The sequence below is a fragment of the Myotis yumanensis genome, unplaced genomic scaffold (assembly GCF_028538775.1).
Source record: "Myotis yumanensis isolate MYYU_CA2020_CCGP unplaced genomic scaffold, mMyoYum1.0.hap1 SCAF_8, whole genome shotgun sequence".
Lineage (NCBI taxonomy): Eukaryota > Metazoa > Chordata > Mammalia > Chiroptera > Vespertilionidae > Myotis > Myotis yumanensis.
In genome coordinates, this window is record NW_027223759.1 from 34,601,360 (window position 1) to 34,620,226 (window position 18,867).

Here is an 18,867-nt window from a genome sequence, read left to right on the forward strand (position 1 = left end):
TGTTACTCAAACTTGGACAGATATCTAAATCTTAAAGCCTACCTCACCAGACATATTCCTATCCCTCCCTCAAGTTTTGCCAGAAAACTCACATATATATGGAATAAATAGCATTTATAAAGGGTTTCAAGAAAAAAATAAAATCCTTATGAGAAAGAACATTTTTACTGCGGAGCTGCTTTTTCCAAACATTTTTGCAATATCTTTTCATTTGGGACATCATAAGCCACAGGAAAAATAAACTCAGAACTCAAAATTGCTATCTTGCAGCATGGTATCTACCAGGTATGGGTTAGTGTTCCCCACCAAAGGGTTTGCCCCCCGAGGGCTCCTTAGAAGTACCTATCCTGGCTTTAAAAGCAACTCCATAGTACACTCCCGATCCTGGTGAGCATGAGTGCATGCATATATACACAGATGACCTTATAGGGCCATCACCTCCTCATCTACTGGACAAAAGCCACTAGCACCAATGGCTCCAGCACACTGTATGTTAACAACCAACTGGTGTCAGTTAATGAATGTATCGCATTGTTATGTAATTATGGAAATTAGGTGGTATATATGTAATTATTATATACGTAAACATGTAAGTTAATGACCACCTCCACATCCCACCTTTGGGTTGCTTTTCCACCACACCCAGGACCTTATCCAGAAGGCTTCATTAAGTTTGTACAGGTTTGGTAATTCCTGTTTTTCTTCTCCTGATGCCATTCCTGCATCTGGTTCTCTTTCTGTGCCCTCACTAGCTGCACCAGCTCTCCTTCACTGCTATGTTCAGTGGTTTCCAGCTCTAGCTTCTGGGTCCCAGAACAAGAAAACTCCCTGCAAGCAGCTCTTCATATTGTGGGGAAGAGAACACACCCTGAAGGCCCCCAATGTGGAGCCATTTCTCATTTATCAGGTTTCTCGATTTCAGCATGACTGACATTTGGAGCTGCACGATTCTTTGTTGTGGTGCGACCTTGGGAGTTGTAGAATTTAGCAGCATCCTGAGCCTCCCCACCAGATGCCAGTAGCACAACCTTCCACTGTGACAACAAAAAATGCCAAAGGGAGGGGGGCTAAAATCAACTGCGGTGAGAACTACCACTGTTGAACCAAGCAGCTCAAGTGTTATGTGTCAATCTTTCTAATAAATACAAAGTGGACAAAGTCCAAAACTGAAATCAGAGCTTGGTCCAGAGACTTTTAGGCCCACCAGGCTTGCCAGAGCAGGGACACTCACATGAGGGATGATAGGGGCCTACACTCCTCCGTGATGTCATTCAGGATGACATGGGCATCCTGCATCTCCTCCCGCTCGCCCTTCCGCTCAGCCACGTAGCCTTTCAAACCAAAAATCACTGAAGAGGCTAAGGAAAAGAGAACAAAAAGCCAATACAAAACTGTGCCCTGCCCTCCAGAAGCCCTAGTCCCAGAGCAAACAAGAGGGAACTCTGGCTATTTTACTCGGCAGTCTTAACAGGCAAACAAGCTCTTCTCCTCAAGGCATCTCCCCACTACAAGTCTGTAACTGAAATCAGACCACTGATGGTCAGGGCTGGTCTCTGCAAGGCTAAACAGTGGAGAGGAGACAGGCAGATGACAGCAAGTTAGTACAGGACAACTCCGTTTAAGGCATTAAAGCAAAATACCAGAGTTAAAAAATGTACTGTCATTTGAATGGGGGGAGAAGGGGTTCCAGTAAATCTAATCTGGTCAATAATTTAACGAGGACAGAAAAATTCCTACTCTAGAGAAATGCAAGTAGAGTTTATCCCAAAGGTCCTGCTGGACATATGAAAATATGTTATTTTCATGCCTGAGGCTTAGTGAAGAATTTGAACAACTGGTAAGATCAGCTGCTTTTACTCTAATTGAGGGAGAAAAAGATAAAGGGAAGGCACAGATACCTCCTTTTATTGAAAAGCCTGGCTAGCTTAAGCTCACCTTTTGACCCCTAGGGCCATGCAAATGAAGTGAGCACTTTCTGAAGAGCAGCTGTGGGTGGGCAGAGCTCTTTAGGCTAGGGTGCTGAAAGCTCAGCTGAAGACCAGCAGAGCAAAGTAGGTCCTCTCACATACCTCCAAGTGCACCCTGCAGCTTTGAGGTGCTTTGTGGTTAAAAAAAAAAACAACAAAAAAAAACAAAACAAAAAAACCAAAGGGGTTGGGACAGTGAATGAATCTACAACTATTTATCTTTAATAGATACTTTTCATTCCCCTTACTCTGTGACAAATTACAAAGCTGACTACAAATTTCAATTGCTTTCCCCAGCCTTGGGCTCTTTCTAGGGAAGTTGCCTACTGAGTTAACCATAGAATCAAAACGCTAATCATCAGGCTGTAACAAAGACAGGGAATTTGAGAGAAATGGGTGGTCTGCAGGCTACCTGATCACAATCATCAGGCTGTAACAAAGACAGGGAATTTGAGAGAAATGGATGGTGTGCAGGCTACCTGATCACTAGAAAGGGTTAAGTGAGAACTGTGTTGTTTAAGCCTAGGAACAACTGTAGGTTTCCTACCTGACCCAAGGTAGGGTCAGAGGCAGAGATGTCCATGGAAAGTAGAGAGAGAGAAGGCAGGAGTAAACTTCAGAAGTCTGTCTGCAAAAAGGGAGCCCTACCCAATTCTTAAATACAGACACAGAGAGGAAGCAGTATCATCAAAAAGCTGAGCTCTGGGTTGTTTTAAATTATGAAGTCTAATACATTTGTTTTCAAACTGTCTGAAAACCTTTACAAACTTTCTTTTCCACAAGCTCTTCACTGCCATTCTCCTCTTCTTCAGAGGGTTTTCTCTTTGCTCCTTTCCCTTCATTCTTTACCATCTGGGGTATGGAGGTGTCAAGAGAACCTGGAAATAAAGTAAAAGCCAGACAGAAACAGCTGTAGACTTACAAAAAGACCCCTGCAGATCAGGCTCCATCCCAGCCCTCAAAGATAAAGTGTCATGTCCAGCAGTCATAGCTCTGACTCCAAGGGCCAGGCCAGTGTGCCTGGGCACCCACAGTGGGAGACCACACCAACCATGAGAGGATCTGCAAGAGAGGCTTCTCAGTGGTAAAAAGAGACATCTGTACTCAGGCTGTAGCACATGCATGGTGTTATACATCCACAGGCCCTTATTTATAATTAGGGAAGTTTCCAAAATCTGCAAAGTGACACATACTAAACAAGTTAAAAAACAAACAAAAAAAAAAAACAAGTACCAAAAAAGGCTTAAAATGAGATAAAAGTCAGGCTTTAAGAACAGCTGCTGAAGCTATTCCCGGTGACAGAGGGATGAATCTGTGTTCAAAGCCAGAGCTAAGAGCACCTGCAAGGCGCGAGCTTGGTGGTGGTGGTGGTGGGTGTTTAGAAAGGTCTAACTTCAAATCCTGGTTCTGCCACTCACAAGAGGGTTGCCCTTAAGGCAAGTTACTTAGCTTTCAGCCCGCTTCTTCTTGGGAAGACTATGGTAAACTCAGAGGGTTGTTTGAAAACTGATGGGGACAAGTTATGTAAAGCATTTATCACAGCGCTTCGTCGATCAAGTATCCAACAAATGGTAGCTGCTGTCATGATAAATGGCCCTAAGTATTCTTTGCATTTAGCTATAAAAGCATGCAACTATCAACTACTCTTTGCCAGGCATTTCTGAGTACTGAGGAAAAAGGAAGATGTCTGCATTTTATAATCTGTCCTTTTGCAAGTAAATGACTCTTATTTCATACAACAGTATAACACAGCACACATACCCCACCCCATATAATATGGCAAATTAACAAAATTTCCTGGGTGTTTCCAACAGAATCTCCCAATGGTCTCTTCATTAACCTCCTGTCACTTACTGCTTGTGTTCCCTTTTCCCAATGTGTATGTAAAAGAACCTTCCTTGCTTTTAAACTGGAAAACAGAACATTTTAAAGCTTTGTTTTTGACTTCTAATAGAATCACACTGAAATCAGAGAATGTGGTCTATCTTCGTTGGGATTTTACTTTATGTCCTAGAATGTAGTAAATGTTTCTTGCCTGCTTGAGAAGAGTATCTTTTCAAGAAATCCAAAATAGCCTGGCCGGTGTGGCTTAGTGGTTGAGTGTCAACCTATGAACCAGGAGGTCATGGTTCAATTCCCAATCAGGGCACATGCTCAGGTTGCGGGATAGATCCCCAGTGTGGGGTATGCAGGAGTCAGCCAATCAATCAATGATTCTCTCATCGCTGATGTGCCTATATCTCTCTCCCTGTCCTTTCCTTTCTGAAATAAAAATATATATTAAAAAAAAAAGGAAATAAATCCAAAATACTGGATGCAAGATTGGATTCTATATCCAAAATACCTCAATCTTGTTAAGAGTAATGTTGAAATCTTCTAAGTTTTTACCAATTTACTGTCTTTTGCCCTATGAACAACTAAGCCACAACTATGCTGAATCTTCCTTAGTTTTATTAAATCTGTTAGGAGCCCTGCTTGCACACAACATTCATTATAACTAAAAGCACTATCTTTATTGGGAAGTCTTTATTAGGCTAAATTGTATGAGTATGCTATAATTTTTTGGTATAGGTATGTAAGATGACTTTAATACTTTTTCTAAATACAGAAACTATAATTTAATCCATATTTTCTAGACTAATTCCAACAACTTTATGGTAATGAATTAATAATACAAAAAAGAAGTGCACTTGGCCTCCAGGGAGCACGCTTATGCCATTCCCTTTCTCTCCTCCACTGCACCCCCCAGCATGTGGTCCCAGGCTAACCCCCTGAATGTCTCCAAGCCCCGCTTCCTCCCCTTTTCTCTGACTTCCCAGTGAGCCAAAGCAGCCTAGCCCAGGCTCTCCTGTTGCTTCTTCTAGGCCAGTGGTTTTCAACCTGTGGGTCGCGACCCCTTTGGTGGTCGAACGACTCTTTCACAGGGGTCACCTAAGACCATCCTGCATATCAGATATTTACATTACGATTCATAACAGTAGCAACATTACAGTTATGAAGTAGCAACGAAAATAATTTTATGGTTGGGTCACAACATAAGGAACTGTATTTAAAGGGCCAGAAGGTTGAGAACCACTGTTCTAGGCCCTTCTTTGTTTCACTGCCCTAAAGTATGTTTTTGCTGCAGTTAATACATTCTTATTTGCTTTTCTACAAACAAACAAAAACCCAATAACAAACAAAAAAAACAAGAGAGATTTGAAAAGCAAGTGTTCTATTTGACAACAGACAAGGTCTTCTTACCAGAAGACAATTGCATTTGAAAAAAAATGCATCCCCAACTGTTCCCAGGCCACTATACCTTCCCTTCCCCAGGGGAATTCCATGTCAGTTCTCAGTGAGACAGAGTAATAGATTCCTCATAGACTCTAGGTCAGTGATGGCGAACCTTTTGAGCTCGGCATGTCAGCATTTTGAAAAACCCTAACTTAACTCTGGTGCCGTGTCACATATAGAAATTTTTTGATATTTGCAACCACAGTAAAACAAAGATTTATATTTTTGATGTTTATTTTATATATTTAAATGCCATTTAACAAAGGAAAACCAACCAAAAAAATGAGTTCGCATGTCACCTCTGACACGCATGTTGTGTCATAGGTTCGCCATCACTGCTCTAGGTCCTACAGCAGTGGTTCTCAACCTTCGTAATGCCGCGACCCTTTAATACAGTTCCTCATGTTGTGGTGACCCCCAACCATAAAATCATTTTCGTTGCTACTTCATAACTGTAATTTTGCTACTGTTATGAATCATAATGTAAATATCTGATATGCAGGATGTATTTTCATTGTTACAAATTGAACATAATTAAAGCATAGTGATTAATCACAAAAACAATATGTAATTATATGTGTTTTCCGATGGTCTTAGGCAAACCCTGTGAAAGGGTCGTTCGACCGCCAAAGGGGTCGCGACCCACATGTTGAGAACTGCTGTCCTAGAGGAATCCACTCTATTCTTACCTCCTAAATTGGGACAGGAAAAGAAGTTAAACATTTACAGAACTGGTAGAGCCAATGTTAACAGGCTTGATGAAAATAAAATTAAGTCAATAAACAGAATCTTAAGAACATATGAATTGACTGGAAAATAACTAACTTAGGTCTTGAATTTCAAGACAATTCCTGCACAGGGTCTGTACCAAACACTAAACCAATGTCATTCAGACCTCATTTTTTTTCTTCTTCTTTTTAAAAATATACTTTTATTGATTTCAGCAAGAAAGGGAGAGGGAGAGAGAGAAACTTCAATGATGAGAATCACTGATCAGCAGCCTCTTGCACACCCCACAATGGTGGTCGAGCCCACAACCCATCATGTGCCCTGACCAGGAATTGAACCGTGACCTCCTGGTTCATAGGTCAAAGCTCAACCACTGAGTCATGCCCGTGGGCCAGACCTCATTTTCTTAAATCAAAATTCTTTTTAGTATAAGTGGCAGAAAACAGAAGACCTACGTATCAGTATTTATGGGTTCAGGGACACTAAACACACACACACACACACACACACACACACACACACACACACATACATTTATTTCAGAGAGGAAGGAAGAGGGAGAGATAGAAACATCAATGATGAGAGAGAATCACTGATTGCCTCTTGCACGCCCCACACTGGGGATTGAGACTGCAACCAGGGCATGTTACCTTACTGGGAATCCAACCGTGACCTCCTGGTTCATAGGTCAAAGCTCAACCACTGAGCCAAGCCGGCCGGTGACACTAAATATTTTAACTCTATTTCATATATTCAAATACTTCCACTGGATACATTTGGGTCAGGAACATAAAGCAAACCAGAATGACAGAGATTTTTTAATTAAAAAACATTAATAACGAAGTGGAAAGTAAATTACTAAACTCTTAGTTCTTAGTCAGCTGTAAGAGGCTGAATCCCATCGAAGAAAAAAAAAATCACCAAAAAGTGATGTTGTATCTAGCTAATCTTTTTCCTTCCATCTGATGATGCCTACTTGCGTTTAATAAATCTATGCTATAGTATAATTTAATGTCATCCTAAACCTTAAGAGCTATAAATAAATTTCACAAAAGAGTAAAATATGTATTATTTCCACTAGCACATTGGATTTTTCCCTACTACTTACCTGACTCGCCACTGCTGGCTGGTGGGAGGTCATCAAAAAGCAAAGGTCCGCCTGGTCCTGAAACACAGCAGGACACTCAGTGAGCCCACAAAACCTGGGGAAGGCTAAGTGTCAGAATCCATCCCACCAGGACGCCTATGCAGGTCACTGACATAAACTCAAAACTCTGTGTCAATCCAGTGGCAATTCACACTGCGGTAAATAATGTCTTTTAAAGTCCTATCATTGAAAGGAAACAAAAACCTGCCTTACGGAGTTACATCATATTTCAGCTATAATATACTCAAATGAACCAGAGAAAACTGCTCAACATTTCACGCAGTTTCTCAGAGCTAGCAACTAGTGGATTTTTCTGCCTTACCTGATGCCATGGATTCAAAACTTAAGACAGTCCAACACCTAAAACATCTGTGTGTTGAAAATGGGGGAAAGGGAAAAAGATTGAGACAACTACAATCCCAGGATGACACGTTGACACACACCTGGGAGAGCCTGAAGACTGTACCTGAGTCAGTACTGCTGGCCGGAGGGAGGTCGTCAAAGAGCAGAGATCCTTTCTGAGCTTCTTTCCCTAGGACACGGAACACCTGCTTAGACTGCGCTTGGGCATCAGCCAGGATGGCTTTTCAAAGGGGGAGACTTTGACATAGGTTTGCTGTTAAGGTCAAATTTTCTCCTCCCATGGGGAAAAATTTATTTTTAAAATATTTTCTTCACTGCTATTTAATATGGACACTTGTTTCCAACAGTTACAATCAACAACAAAAAAGCAATAAAAATGACCCAACAGGCATTGTAAGGGCCAATGGGTATTTTGAGAAAAACATTCTTCTTGATACCATAATTTCATTACTGAAAGCAACCATTAAAAAAAACAAAAACATTTTTATTGATTTCAGAGAGGAAGGGAAGAGGGAGGGAGACAAAAACAGTAATGATGAAAGAGAATCACAGATCAGGTGCCTCCTGCATGCCTCCTCCTGGGGGGTCAAGCCAGCAACCCGGGCATGTGCCCTGACTGGGAATCGAACCATGACTTCCTAGTTCAGTGATGGCGAACCTGTGACACGCGAACTCATTTTTTTGGTTGATTTTTCTTTGTTAAATGGCATTTAAATATATAAAATAAATATCAAAAATATAAGTCTTTGTTTTACTATGGTTGCCAATATCAAAAAATTTCTATATGTGACACGGCACCAGAGTTAAGTTAGGGTTTTTCAAAATGCTGACACGCCGAGCTCAAAAGGTTCGCCATCACTGTCCTAGTTCATAGGTCGATGCTCAACCACTGAGCCACACCAGTTGGGCCAGTAATCAACATTTAAAAATAAAAATTTTTAAATGAACCCTGGGAAGACAAAAATTGATTTTAGGGTAAGAAAATAATGTATACCTCAAGATATAAATTCAGTGCCTAGTAGATTTGTCTCAGTGGATAAAGCGCCAGCCTGCGGTCCGAAGGGTCCCAGGTTCAATTATGGTCAAGGGAACGTACCTTGGTTGCAGGCTCCTCCCCTGCCTGGGCCCTGGTCAGGGCTTGTGCAGGAAGCAACCAATCAGTGTGTTTGTCTCTCTTGTCCTCTCTCTAAAAATCAATGGAAAAATATCTTCGGGCAAGGATTACCAACTACCCCATCCCCCAAAAAAGATATAAATTCAGCGATAGAGGGATTCTCCAAAGATCTATAGATCTTAAAAATTCCCATTTCAATAACATTCTGAGTTAACCACAAAGTAAAATCTCAAACACAGAAATAAGAGGCTGAGGGAACCCCATACCTTAACTTGGTGCCTCCAGCCCAGTATCCAATTCAATACAAATCCATGGAAAAGATAAGGAATTTCAGAAACTCCAAGACAAATGCAGGAGAGAGCCAGGCAAATTTTTAAATTTAAAAATCTGAATGATAACACAACAGAGTACTTGTCTTTAATGTTTTATACTCAATTTTCCCTTTCCACACAAAATTTAATTATAATTCCTTCTTCTCCAGCTTCTCCCCAAATCTCTATTTATGCTATTAAATACATGAATTGGCACCCACAGGGCTCAAAATGAAGGTGCCCACGTCCCATGAAGTTCCACATACTGTCTCAAGACAGGCTCTGTCCCATCTCCTATTCCTTGGAGTTCAAGGACAGAAATGTGCTCACTGAAAATCCAAAGCCATCCATACTGTCTTTTTGCTTCTTATAGATATGAACTGGGTACCAATTCTATTCTTTTAAAAACAAAAACTTTAATTAAAATTTATAAACTCCAAGGAAGGAAATTTCTTCAGGAGTCTTTAGGTCAGAAATACCTTAAATACCTGATAAATTCTTGATTTAATAAAAAAAATAACTCTTCTGCCCTAACTGGTTTGGCTCAGTGGATAGAGCATCGGCCTGCGGACTCAAAGGTTCCAGGTTCGATTCCGGTCAAGGGCATGTACCTTGGTTGCGGGCACATCCCCAGTAAGGAGCATGCAGGAGGCAGCTAATCGATGTTTCTCTCTATCCCTCTCCCGTCCTCCCTGGAAAAAAATCAACAAAATGTATTTTTAAAAAATTAAACAACAAAAAAACTCTTCTGCTTTATACATCTAACTCAAATGGAAAATAACTAAGCCCTGGCCGGTTTTGCTCAGTGGATAGAGCGTCAGCCTGCGAACTCAAGGGTTCCAGGTTCGATTCCGGTCAAGGGCATGTACCTTGGTTGCGGGCACATCCCCAGTAGGGAGTGTGCAGGAGGCAGCTGATCCATGTCTCTCTCTCATTGATGTTTCTAACTCTCTATCCCTCTTCCTTCCTCTCTGTAAAAAATCAATAAAATATAAAAAAAGAAAATAACTACTAATTAAAGTATATCCTAATTCCTCAGTATTACCCTTAACATATTAAGTAGTTGCAAATACTTTCATTTTTCTCACAAGCAACATAAAGACTCTGGGAAGAATTCAAAAGCAGCATTAGAAGGCCATTAAAAGGCATTCAGTGTAACCGCTTACTCACGAGGAGTACAGGAGAAGGCCAACCTGAAGAACAGCCAAGCCTTCCACCTGTGTCAGGTCACATATTAAGTTCTGAATTAAACTTCTCAGCTAAATCAGGTCTTTTCACTGCCAGTGTCCAATGCAGGAAGTCCTCTTTTACCCAGGTAACACATTTTCAGTCTTGCAAGAATTAATTCCTCACAAGAGTTTCCAGCTTGAGAATTAGCCTGACCCCTCTTCTTCGGTTACAACAGTTTTCAATATGTGTGCTGCAAGAATTTTTAAAACATGCAATACCTGACTACTAGTCAGAGGCACTGATCTCTTTTTCCTTAGATTGTCAAATAAAAAAATGACAGTCAACACAATAGTTGTCCGATGTGAATGAATCAAAATTATACCTATTTTTGGTTCAGATTGGCAAAAAAAAAACATTTTTGGCATGCCGCAGAATTTTGGTAATAAGTTTATGTGTGCCATTACATGAAAAGGGTTGAAATCGCTGGACTAAGATAGTGTCCCAAACTGGGCATCACCCCAAAGACGGCCTATCTCCTACCGCTGAATGGAATGAGCCTCTCCTCTCCCCATCTTTCTCACTCTGGAATACGGAGTGGTATTTCCATTAAAAACATGAGATTACCTCACATTTTTGTTGGCCACAACTGAGAATAACTTATAAAAATGATAATTAACATTTACTGCCTTCCAGGCACTGTTGTAGTGCTCTCCGATTTTAATACATTTAATTCCTGTAATACTCTTAGATACTATTGTTACCTACTGATGGTGAGACTGAGGCACTTTAAGATAAATACCTGCCCAAAAGAGCCAGTGATGAGTGAGGACTCAAAGCCAGGCACCCCGGTTTTCCCAATCCATGCTCTCAGTAAGGTGCTACATTACCTCCACACATAGGCACTGTTCCAGGGAACTACTGCAAGTTAAAGGACCATCTCATTTAACCTTACAACAATCCCATAAAAATAATCCCAAGGCTCTGAAAGATCACTGGAATATCTTCTGCATCAATAAAAGGATCAAACTTAGTAATACCTTGCATCTGGATTCAATAAATAAATAAGTAAGTAAGTAAGTAAGTAAGTAAGTAAGTAAATAAATAAATAAATAAGTCTTAGATGCTAAAGGTTGCTATCCTATATAATAATCCCATATAATAAAAGGCTAATATGCAAATAAACTGAACGGTGCAACTACCGGAACAATCGGTCGCTATGATGTGCGCTGACCACAAGGGGGCGTGTGTGGAACATGGCTGGCGTTGGCCACAGTGGGATGGTGGAGCAGGTGAGTGGGGGCGCCAGACCAAGGTGGGGCACTGCTGGTTACTGTCATTGGGGTGAGCCTTTGGTGGTTACTGAAAATTCTCTGCTCCTGCGCCACAGTCCTGCCTGGTGCTCGCACCTGCTGCCGGCCCCACTCATACCCACTGCCGGTCCCGATCACTCGGCGCCATCAGCGGGTGCGAGCAGCAGCTACTGGCCCTGATCACCCCTGAAGGCTTCTCCACCTTCCCTTGTTCTTGAGGGGCAATCAAGGCAGCAGCCGTGGCTTGCACCCGCTGACACCACTGGCCCCGCTTGTGCCCGCTGCTGGTGCCGGCCCCAATTGCTCTGTGCTGTCAGCAGGTGCGAATGGGACCAGTGCCGTCAGTGTGTGGGAGTGTCAGTGTGTGGGAGCTGCAGGAGCGGGGCTGCCAGCAGACAGGGGACCAGGGGCCATGGCGGGAGGGGCCGGGCGGGGCACGGAGGATGGGCCAAGACCCGCCCCGAAGCCTACTGCAGCCTTGTGGCCCACAGTTCCTTTCAAGGTGCACAAATTTGTGCACTGGGCCCCTAGTGTACAATAAAAAGATTAGTTTGCCTAACCAGTTTTTAAAAATATATATATTTATATTGATTTTTTACGAGAGGAAGGGAGAGGGATAGAGAGTTAGAAACATCGATGAGAGAGAGACATCAATCAGCTGCCTCTTGCACACGCCCCAATGGGGATGTGCCCACAACCAAGGTACATGCCCTTGACCGGAATCGAACCTGGGACCCTTTAGTCCACAGGCCGATGCTCTTATCCACTGAGTCAAACCAGTTAGGGCCTAACCAGTTTTTTATGCCTGAATTTTCTCTTCAACTACAAATGCAAAACATGTTTTCCAAACACAAGGTATTAGAAAAAGGCCCTACCTCTCCACCACACTCCTGGACCACAGTAACAGTTGAGTGCATAAGTTCCATTTTCCTTTATGCTCATGTACTTGAGTATGTTGAGCAAAGGACATCCTGGACATCACTCATTCACAGGGTCACCAGAAGTCGGAGCCAACTCAAGGGCATTTTAACACCCAGCACCCACACTTGTGTATGTGCATTTTAATTTTTAAAAGGTAGAAGTATTCTGTACACAATATTCTATGTTGCGTTGTTCACGTAAGCCATCAGGGCATGGTCCAGGCCAGCACACCTGGGTCAGTCATTCTTTCCAATAGCTTCACACTATTCTGTAGGGGAAGTAGTGCCCATCACTTGTCAAATTCCCTTACTGACAGGCATGCAAGCTGATTCTGTTTTGGTTTTTTTTACATGACAAACAACTTCATCTGCTAGAATGCTTAAGGTCTGAGTAGTTTAAATTTAACAGGTGCCAAAAGCTGTTCCAAAAAATATTGTGGTAACTTCTACTCCCAACATACTTCACGAAAATGTCCATTCCTTGATATCCTCACCACTACGCTGCCAATTCTTAAAACTGATGAGTGAAAAACATGGTACATCAGTGATCTGCTCCTTTCCTCCATGACTCAGGAAGCTGAGCACGGGACTGGTTCCTGTTTGTGGGCTACTCCCATTTCTTCTTCCATGACCTATCAGGATATAGCCTTTGATGATTTTTCTAATGGGTATCTGCCTTTTTCTTATTTGTATGAGCCATTCACTTATTAGAGATAGTAAACTTCAGTAATATGCATTGTCGTGGTATTTTGTCCTGCAGAAATTTTTATCTTTACATAGTTAAACCCATTTTAATTTTTATGACTAGAGTTTTTTCTTGCTTAACCCTGAAGTCTTACAATTAGTCTAAGTTATTTCTAATATCTTAACATTTATTTTATATATAGATGTCCAATTTTAAAAGAACTATTTTGAAAATGGCCTGCCAAGCAAATATGTATTTAGTCCTTGACAGCTGGCAAAGTGTACTGGTGTAATAACCTTAAGAGAAAGAACTACTCTATAACACTAAAACTGAGTTATTGCCAAAGTAACTTTAAACCAGGACACCTTTAACTTGTTTGAAATATCAAACATAAGCTGTCAATATTTTTAAAAATGTTTTTATTGATTTTTAGAGAGAGAGATAAAGGGAGAGGGATATAGAAACATCATCAATCGGCTGCCTCCTACACGCCCCCTACCAAGGATCAAATCCACAAACCCGCAACCCAGGCATGTGCCCTAATCAGGAATCAAACTGGTGATCTCTTGGTTCCTGGATCAATGCTCAACAGCTGAGAACACCAGCCCAGGAAAGCAGTCAATTTAAAAGACATCAAGTCAAAAAAAAAAAAAAAGACATCAAGTCAGCACTTCTAGAACTAGGATACACCTGAGAAGTTATTTCTGTCTGATATCAACAAACATACTTCCTCTTTTGGTAAACTATACACACAACTTAGGTTTGAACTGTGCATGTCCACTTACACACAGATATTTTTAACTAACCCGCACAGGTCAAGAGTCACCTCTGCAGTTGGGAGTCCATACACACAGAGGGCAGGCTGTAATCATATATGTAGGTACAGAAATTTCCATTGTGTGGGAGGTTGGTGCCCCTAACCTCTGTACCGTTTCAACTGTGTGTGTGTAAACCTGATTCAGCAATCAAATCCATAAATACTGGGACAAAAAAAAATACTAATTTAGCACAAAATCTGAAAAGATTTATAAGCACACCTTGCTTCACTGTGCTCCCCTTCATTGGGCTTCACAGGTATTACCTTTTTTTTTTACCAACTGAAGGCAAGACCCTCCACCTGCAAAAAGATTACTGACTCACTTTATCGAGATGCTTTATTACAGTGGTCTAGATCTGAAACTTCAGTATCTCCGAGGTATGCTTATAATGTGTTCTTTCTATATTTTTTTTCAAACCATAAATAATTAAGAAGCTTAAAGGTGTGATATTTAAAACAAAAATCATAGAACAAAATACACTTGATGTATCTGAGCAGTGTGATATTTCCTCCCATTGGACACTTAGTGTTTTCACAAAATCCAGTTAAGAGTGCGTTTTCCCCTTTTAAATAGCTGTTAAAGAGCTTACACACCTCTACTGAGCACGTGCTGCACCCTGCGCTAAGCCCTGTATAGGTAGTGCTCTCCTACCTGACAGAGGCAGGAACAGCCACAGAAAGCAGTTAATAAGAACAGAGTTGGGCCGAAACCGGTTTGGCTCAGTGGATAGAGCGTCGGCCTGCGGACTGAAAGGTCCCAGGTTCGATTCCGGTCAAGGGCATGTACCTTGGTTGCGGGCACATCCCCAGTGGGGAGTGTGCAGGAGGCGGCTGGTCGATGTTTCTCTCTCATCAATGTTTCTAGCTCTCTGTCCCTCTCCCTTCCTCTCTGTAAACAATCAATAAAATATACTTAAAAAAAAAAAAAAAAAAAAGAACAGAGTTGGGATGTGAAACTAGTCAGATCACATGTCCTGAACAATCCTTGTTTCCTGCACAGCTCAGAAATTTGTGATCCCACACACCATGTGTGAGGGTCACGATGGTGCAGTTCAACCCTTCTTTCCATCCACTTTATGATGCCAACATTATTTTCTGTTCACTTATTCCATTTTTAATTTTATCAGTCAATACTACAGATTTTCTGAAACAAAGTGTGGCACCTTGTTGGTTTAACTAACTGCCTGTCAAGAGAACTGTGATCCCAATACTGTCACTCACTTTTATTTATTTATTTTTTTTATTAATTTATTTTTTAAATGTATTTTATTGATTTTTTACAGAGAGGAAGGGAGAGAGATAGAGAGTTAGAAACATCAATGAGAGAGAAACATCGATCAGCTGCCTCCTGCACATCTCCCACTGGGGATGTGCCCGCAACCCAGGTACATGCCCTTGACCGGAATCGAACCTGGGACCCTTCAGTCCGCAGGCCGACGCTCTATCCACTGAGCCAAACCGGTTTCGGCTGTCACTCACTTTTAGTACTTACCCCTCTCAGCTTCCCATCATCTACATCTTCTTTATTTATAAAGCTGTTTTAAAAAATACATACAGCCAAGCAGGGCCTGTGACTACGTCAGTGCCCTTCTGGAAGGCAGGGAGACTTCACTAATCCATTCCAGGGAAGGGGGGTTTTGAACACCATGCATGCAGCCCCCTGGCTCCTCAACCAGAGTTGGAGATGCCCTCCCCCACTGTAGCTGGTCACAGGCTACCAACTTGTAAACCAGTGTGGCTCAGCTGGTTGAGCATCAATTGTCTCATGCACCAAAAGGTCACCAGTTTGATTTCCAGTCAGGGCACACGGCCAGGCAGGCTCTATCCCAAACATTGATGTTTCTCTCTCTCCCAAATCAATAAAAACAGCCCAGCGACATGGTTCAATGGCTGAGCATCAGCCTATGAACCAGGAGGTCACGATTCGATTTCCAGTCAGGGTACAAGCTCCATCCCCAGTTGGGGGCATGCAGGAGGCAGCTGATCAATGATTCTCTCTCATCATTGATGTTTCTCTCCTCCCTTCCTCTCTGAAATCAATAAAAATACATTAAAAAAATCAATAAAAACATATTTTAAAAAGTTGTTAGGATCTTCACCAGGATGTAAACTACAACATAGGGAATCTACCTATCTATATATCTATATATATCTATATATATATATATATATATATATATATATATATATATATAAAACCCTAATATGCAAATAGACCGAACAGAGGAACAATCAAACAACCGGTCGCTATGATGTGCTCTGACCACCAGGAGGCACGCACGGACCATGGCGGTCGTTGGCAGCAGCGGGATGGTGGAGGAGGTGAGCGGGGATGCCAGACCAAGGTGGGGCGCCGGTCCCTGTCATTGGGGTGAGCCTCTGGTGGTTTTTGAAAACTCTTTGCTCCCACATGCCACAGTCCCATCCGGTGCTCGCACCTACTGCCAGTGCCAGCCTCACTTGCACCCACTGCCGGTGCCCAGTCGCCCCCTCTCACACCTGCTGCCAGTGCCACAGCCATCGCTTGCACCCACTGCCAATGCCGGCCCCGTTCACACCTGCTGCCGGCCCTGATCACCCTTGATGGCTTCTCCACCTCCCCCTGCTCCTGAGGGGCGATCAGGGCAGCAGCCGCGCTAGCACCTGTTGACGGTGCTGGCCCTGTTCACAGCAGCTGCTGGTGCCAGCCCCAATTGCTCTGTGCCATCAGCAGGTGTGAGCGGGGCCGGCACTGTCAGCCAGTGGGAGCAGTGCCAGCGGGACCAGGGACCACAGCAGGAGGGGCCAGGCGGGGGCGCAGATGATGGGCCGAGACCCGCCCCTGTGCCCACCGCAGCCTAGCGGCCCACAGTTCCTTTCAAGGTGCAAAAATTTGTGCACTGGGTCCCTTGTATATAAATAAAAGGCTAACATGCAAAGTGTCCCCTCAGGAGTTTGACCTGGAGACCAGGAGTCCGATCGCTCGCTATGACGTGCGCTGACCACCAGGGGGCGGCATGAAATGAAGGAAGGCCCCGGCCAGACCTAGGGACCCTACCTGTGCACAAATTTCATGCACCAGGCCTCTAGTATAGTCAATAATATTGTAATAACTACACTGTGCATTGTGCCAGATGGGCAATAAACTTATGGGGGGATCATTTTCAAGTTACATAAATGTCTGATCACTATGTTGTACACCTGGAAACTAATATAATATTGTCAACTGTAACTGAAAGTAAAAAAGACCCATTTTTTAAAAAGTTGTCTGGTTGTTGTATCATCTCAAGGATGCCTTCCTCTAAGCAGGCCCAAATTGATTTCAGGTAAAAGTTTTATATATATATATATATATACATATATATATATATATATGTATATATATATATATATATATATATTTTTTTTTTTAATGAAAAGCTTATAGGCACATCTGTGAATCTAAACTCTGCCCCAAACATAGTTAGATACAAGTTATACTCCAACAACAAAATAAAAATGACTGCATACACAAAGCCACAGTTTTTATGCACAACTAGAACAATTCAGAAAACGAATGGCCGAGTTGAGTACTTAAGATGCTTCTGTACCAGCACAATGGTCCCTGGGGAAAAGCATGGTGCCATTACAGGGAATAATGGCAGACAGAGACTGGCCAGGCTGTTCCCACGTGACAAGCCAGCATCCAGGCCACGTGAAGGAGAGAGCACCCCCGTCCCAGTGCCCCAAGTTGCAGTGCTCCTCCACACTGGTCTGCTCAGGCTGGAGGGCTAGATGTTCCCCCTTTGCGCATATCGCTGCCTGCCTGGAATCTCTGCCAATCACAAGTCTACCCGTCTTTACTAGCAGAGGCCCAATTCCAGCACCGCTTTCCTTCCCACTCTGTCCTGCAACACTCAGCAGTTCCCACGGTCCTTAACTTTTGCCAGTTATCACTGCAATCACTTGCATTCAGAACTAAGCTCTTAGAAAGTAAAGGCTGGCTCTTATTCACCCTCGTGTCCCCCGCAGTAGCAGTTCTGAACCCGCCGTCTCCGGGCTCCGGCTGAGCAGGCCCGGCAAAATCCACTGGGGACTTAATAGACTCAGGGCCCAGCCCCAGGCTTTCCGATTTAGTGGGGATGAGCCTGGAAATCTGTATTTGTTTTTCAAGTGTTCCAGGTTTTCTGCCAACAAGTCGGGTTTGGAAGTAAGGTCTCACCTGCAAATGCAGCACGGAAACGTCAGCAGGATTTGTCCAATTAAAACCCGGACACACAGCAATAACCAAGGCACTGGTCTCCAACGGCTACTGCGTGAGGCTCAAACCCCAGCCTGCAGGAACTCACCCTCCGCCCCCGCCACCCCTGTGGTCAGGGCCCGGCTCATGGGTGGACCTGGGCTGGTGCTCCTGACTCTGGGGAGAGGGAGACTTCCCGAGACCAGGGAAACTACTATCAACCGAAAAACCAGAGACGCACAGAGGATGATTCTAAAACACGAAAGATAACGCTGGCGATTCCTTCAATCTCTGGGGTCAAAACAAACCAAAACAAAACCCTGAACTTGTACCCGCCCGCGCGGAAAAACGTTGCTTCAGGGAAAAGCGATTCAGACCCAGGCCGGAGGGCTGCGGGCTAGCGGCCCCTGACGCCGCGCCACGTGCGAAGGCGGAGGGACTCTGCACCGAGCGGACGCTGAGCTACCCCAAGCTGGGCTGCCGGCGCGTGGGGGCCGCACACAAAGACCGCGGGCCCCCCTCTCCCCGGCCCGGCCCGCGCCTCGAGCAGAGCCCTTTCTTCCTACGCAGCGAACATGGCGGAGCGCTCCGGGGCTGCAGTGCGCACGCTGGGGCCGGGCCGAGGCAAGCGCGCTTGCCCGCCCTCTCCTCCCGCCGACCACCTCAGGCGCCGCGGCCTCCAGGCCACCACCGGCCCGCCCGCCCGGCCCCTTCTCCTCGCCGGCAGGGCGCCCCCGCACTTACCGGCAGCCGGAGAGCGCTCGGGCTCCGGCAGGTCCCCGAACAGGTCCATGGCGGAGGCTGGTCGGCGGAGGCAGACACGCAGCCCGCAAGCAGCGGAGCCCTGCACACTCGGCGAC

The 18,867-nt window shown here is 43.8% G+C and overlaps 1 protein-coding gene across 5 annotated transcripts in view; it reads right to left on the reverse strand.

Annotated features, from left to right (window-relative positions):
- ILKAP (ILK associated serine/threonine phosphatase) overlaps nucleotides 1-18,867 on the reverse strand; it is a 32,508-nt gene extending 13,641 nt beyond the window's left edge. For 2 of the 5 annotated variants that reach the window (XM_070422511.1, XM_070422514.1), the window contains exons 1-5: nucleotides 18,752-18,867; nucleotides 7,586-7,651; nucleotides 7,081-7,137; nucleotides 2,726-2,845; nucleotides 1,232-1,358 (exon numbers count right to left, since the gene is read on the reverse strand). In XM_070422511.1, coding sequence (XP_070278612.1) covers nucleotides 1,232-1,358; nucleotides 2,726-2,845; nucleotides 7,081-7,137; nucleotides 7,586-7,651; nucleotides 18,752-18,800 — 419 coding nt within the window. In that variant the 5' untranslated portion in view covers nucleotides 18,801-18,867. Of the gene's footprint in view, nucleotides 1-1,231; nucleotides 1,359-2,725; nucleotides 2,846-7,080; nucleotides 7,138-7,441; nucleotides 7,489-7,562; nucleotides 7,652-18,751 lie in introns of those variants that run through there. The other 3 variants (XM_070422515.1, XM_070422512.1, XM_070422513.1) reach the window with 3 other exon arrangements.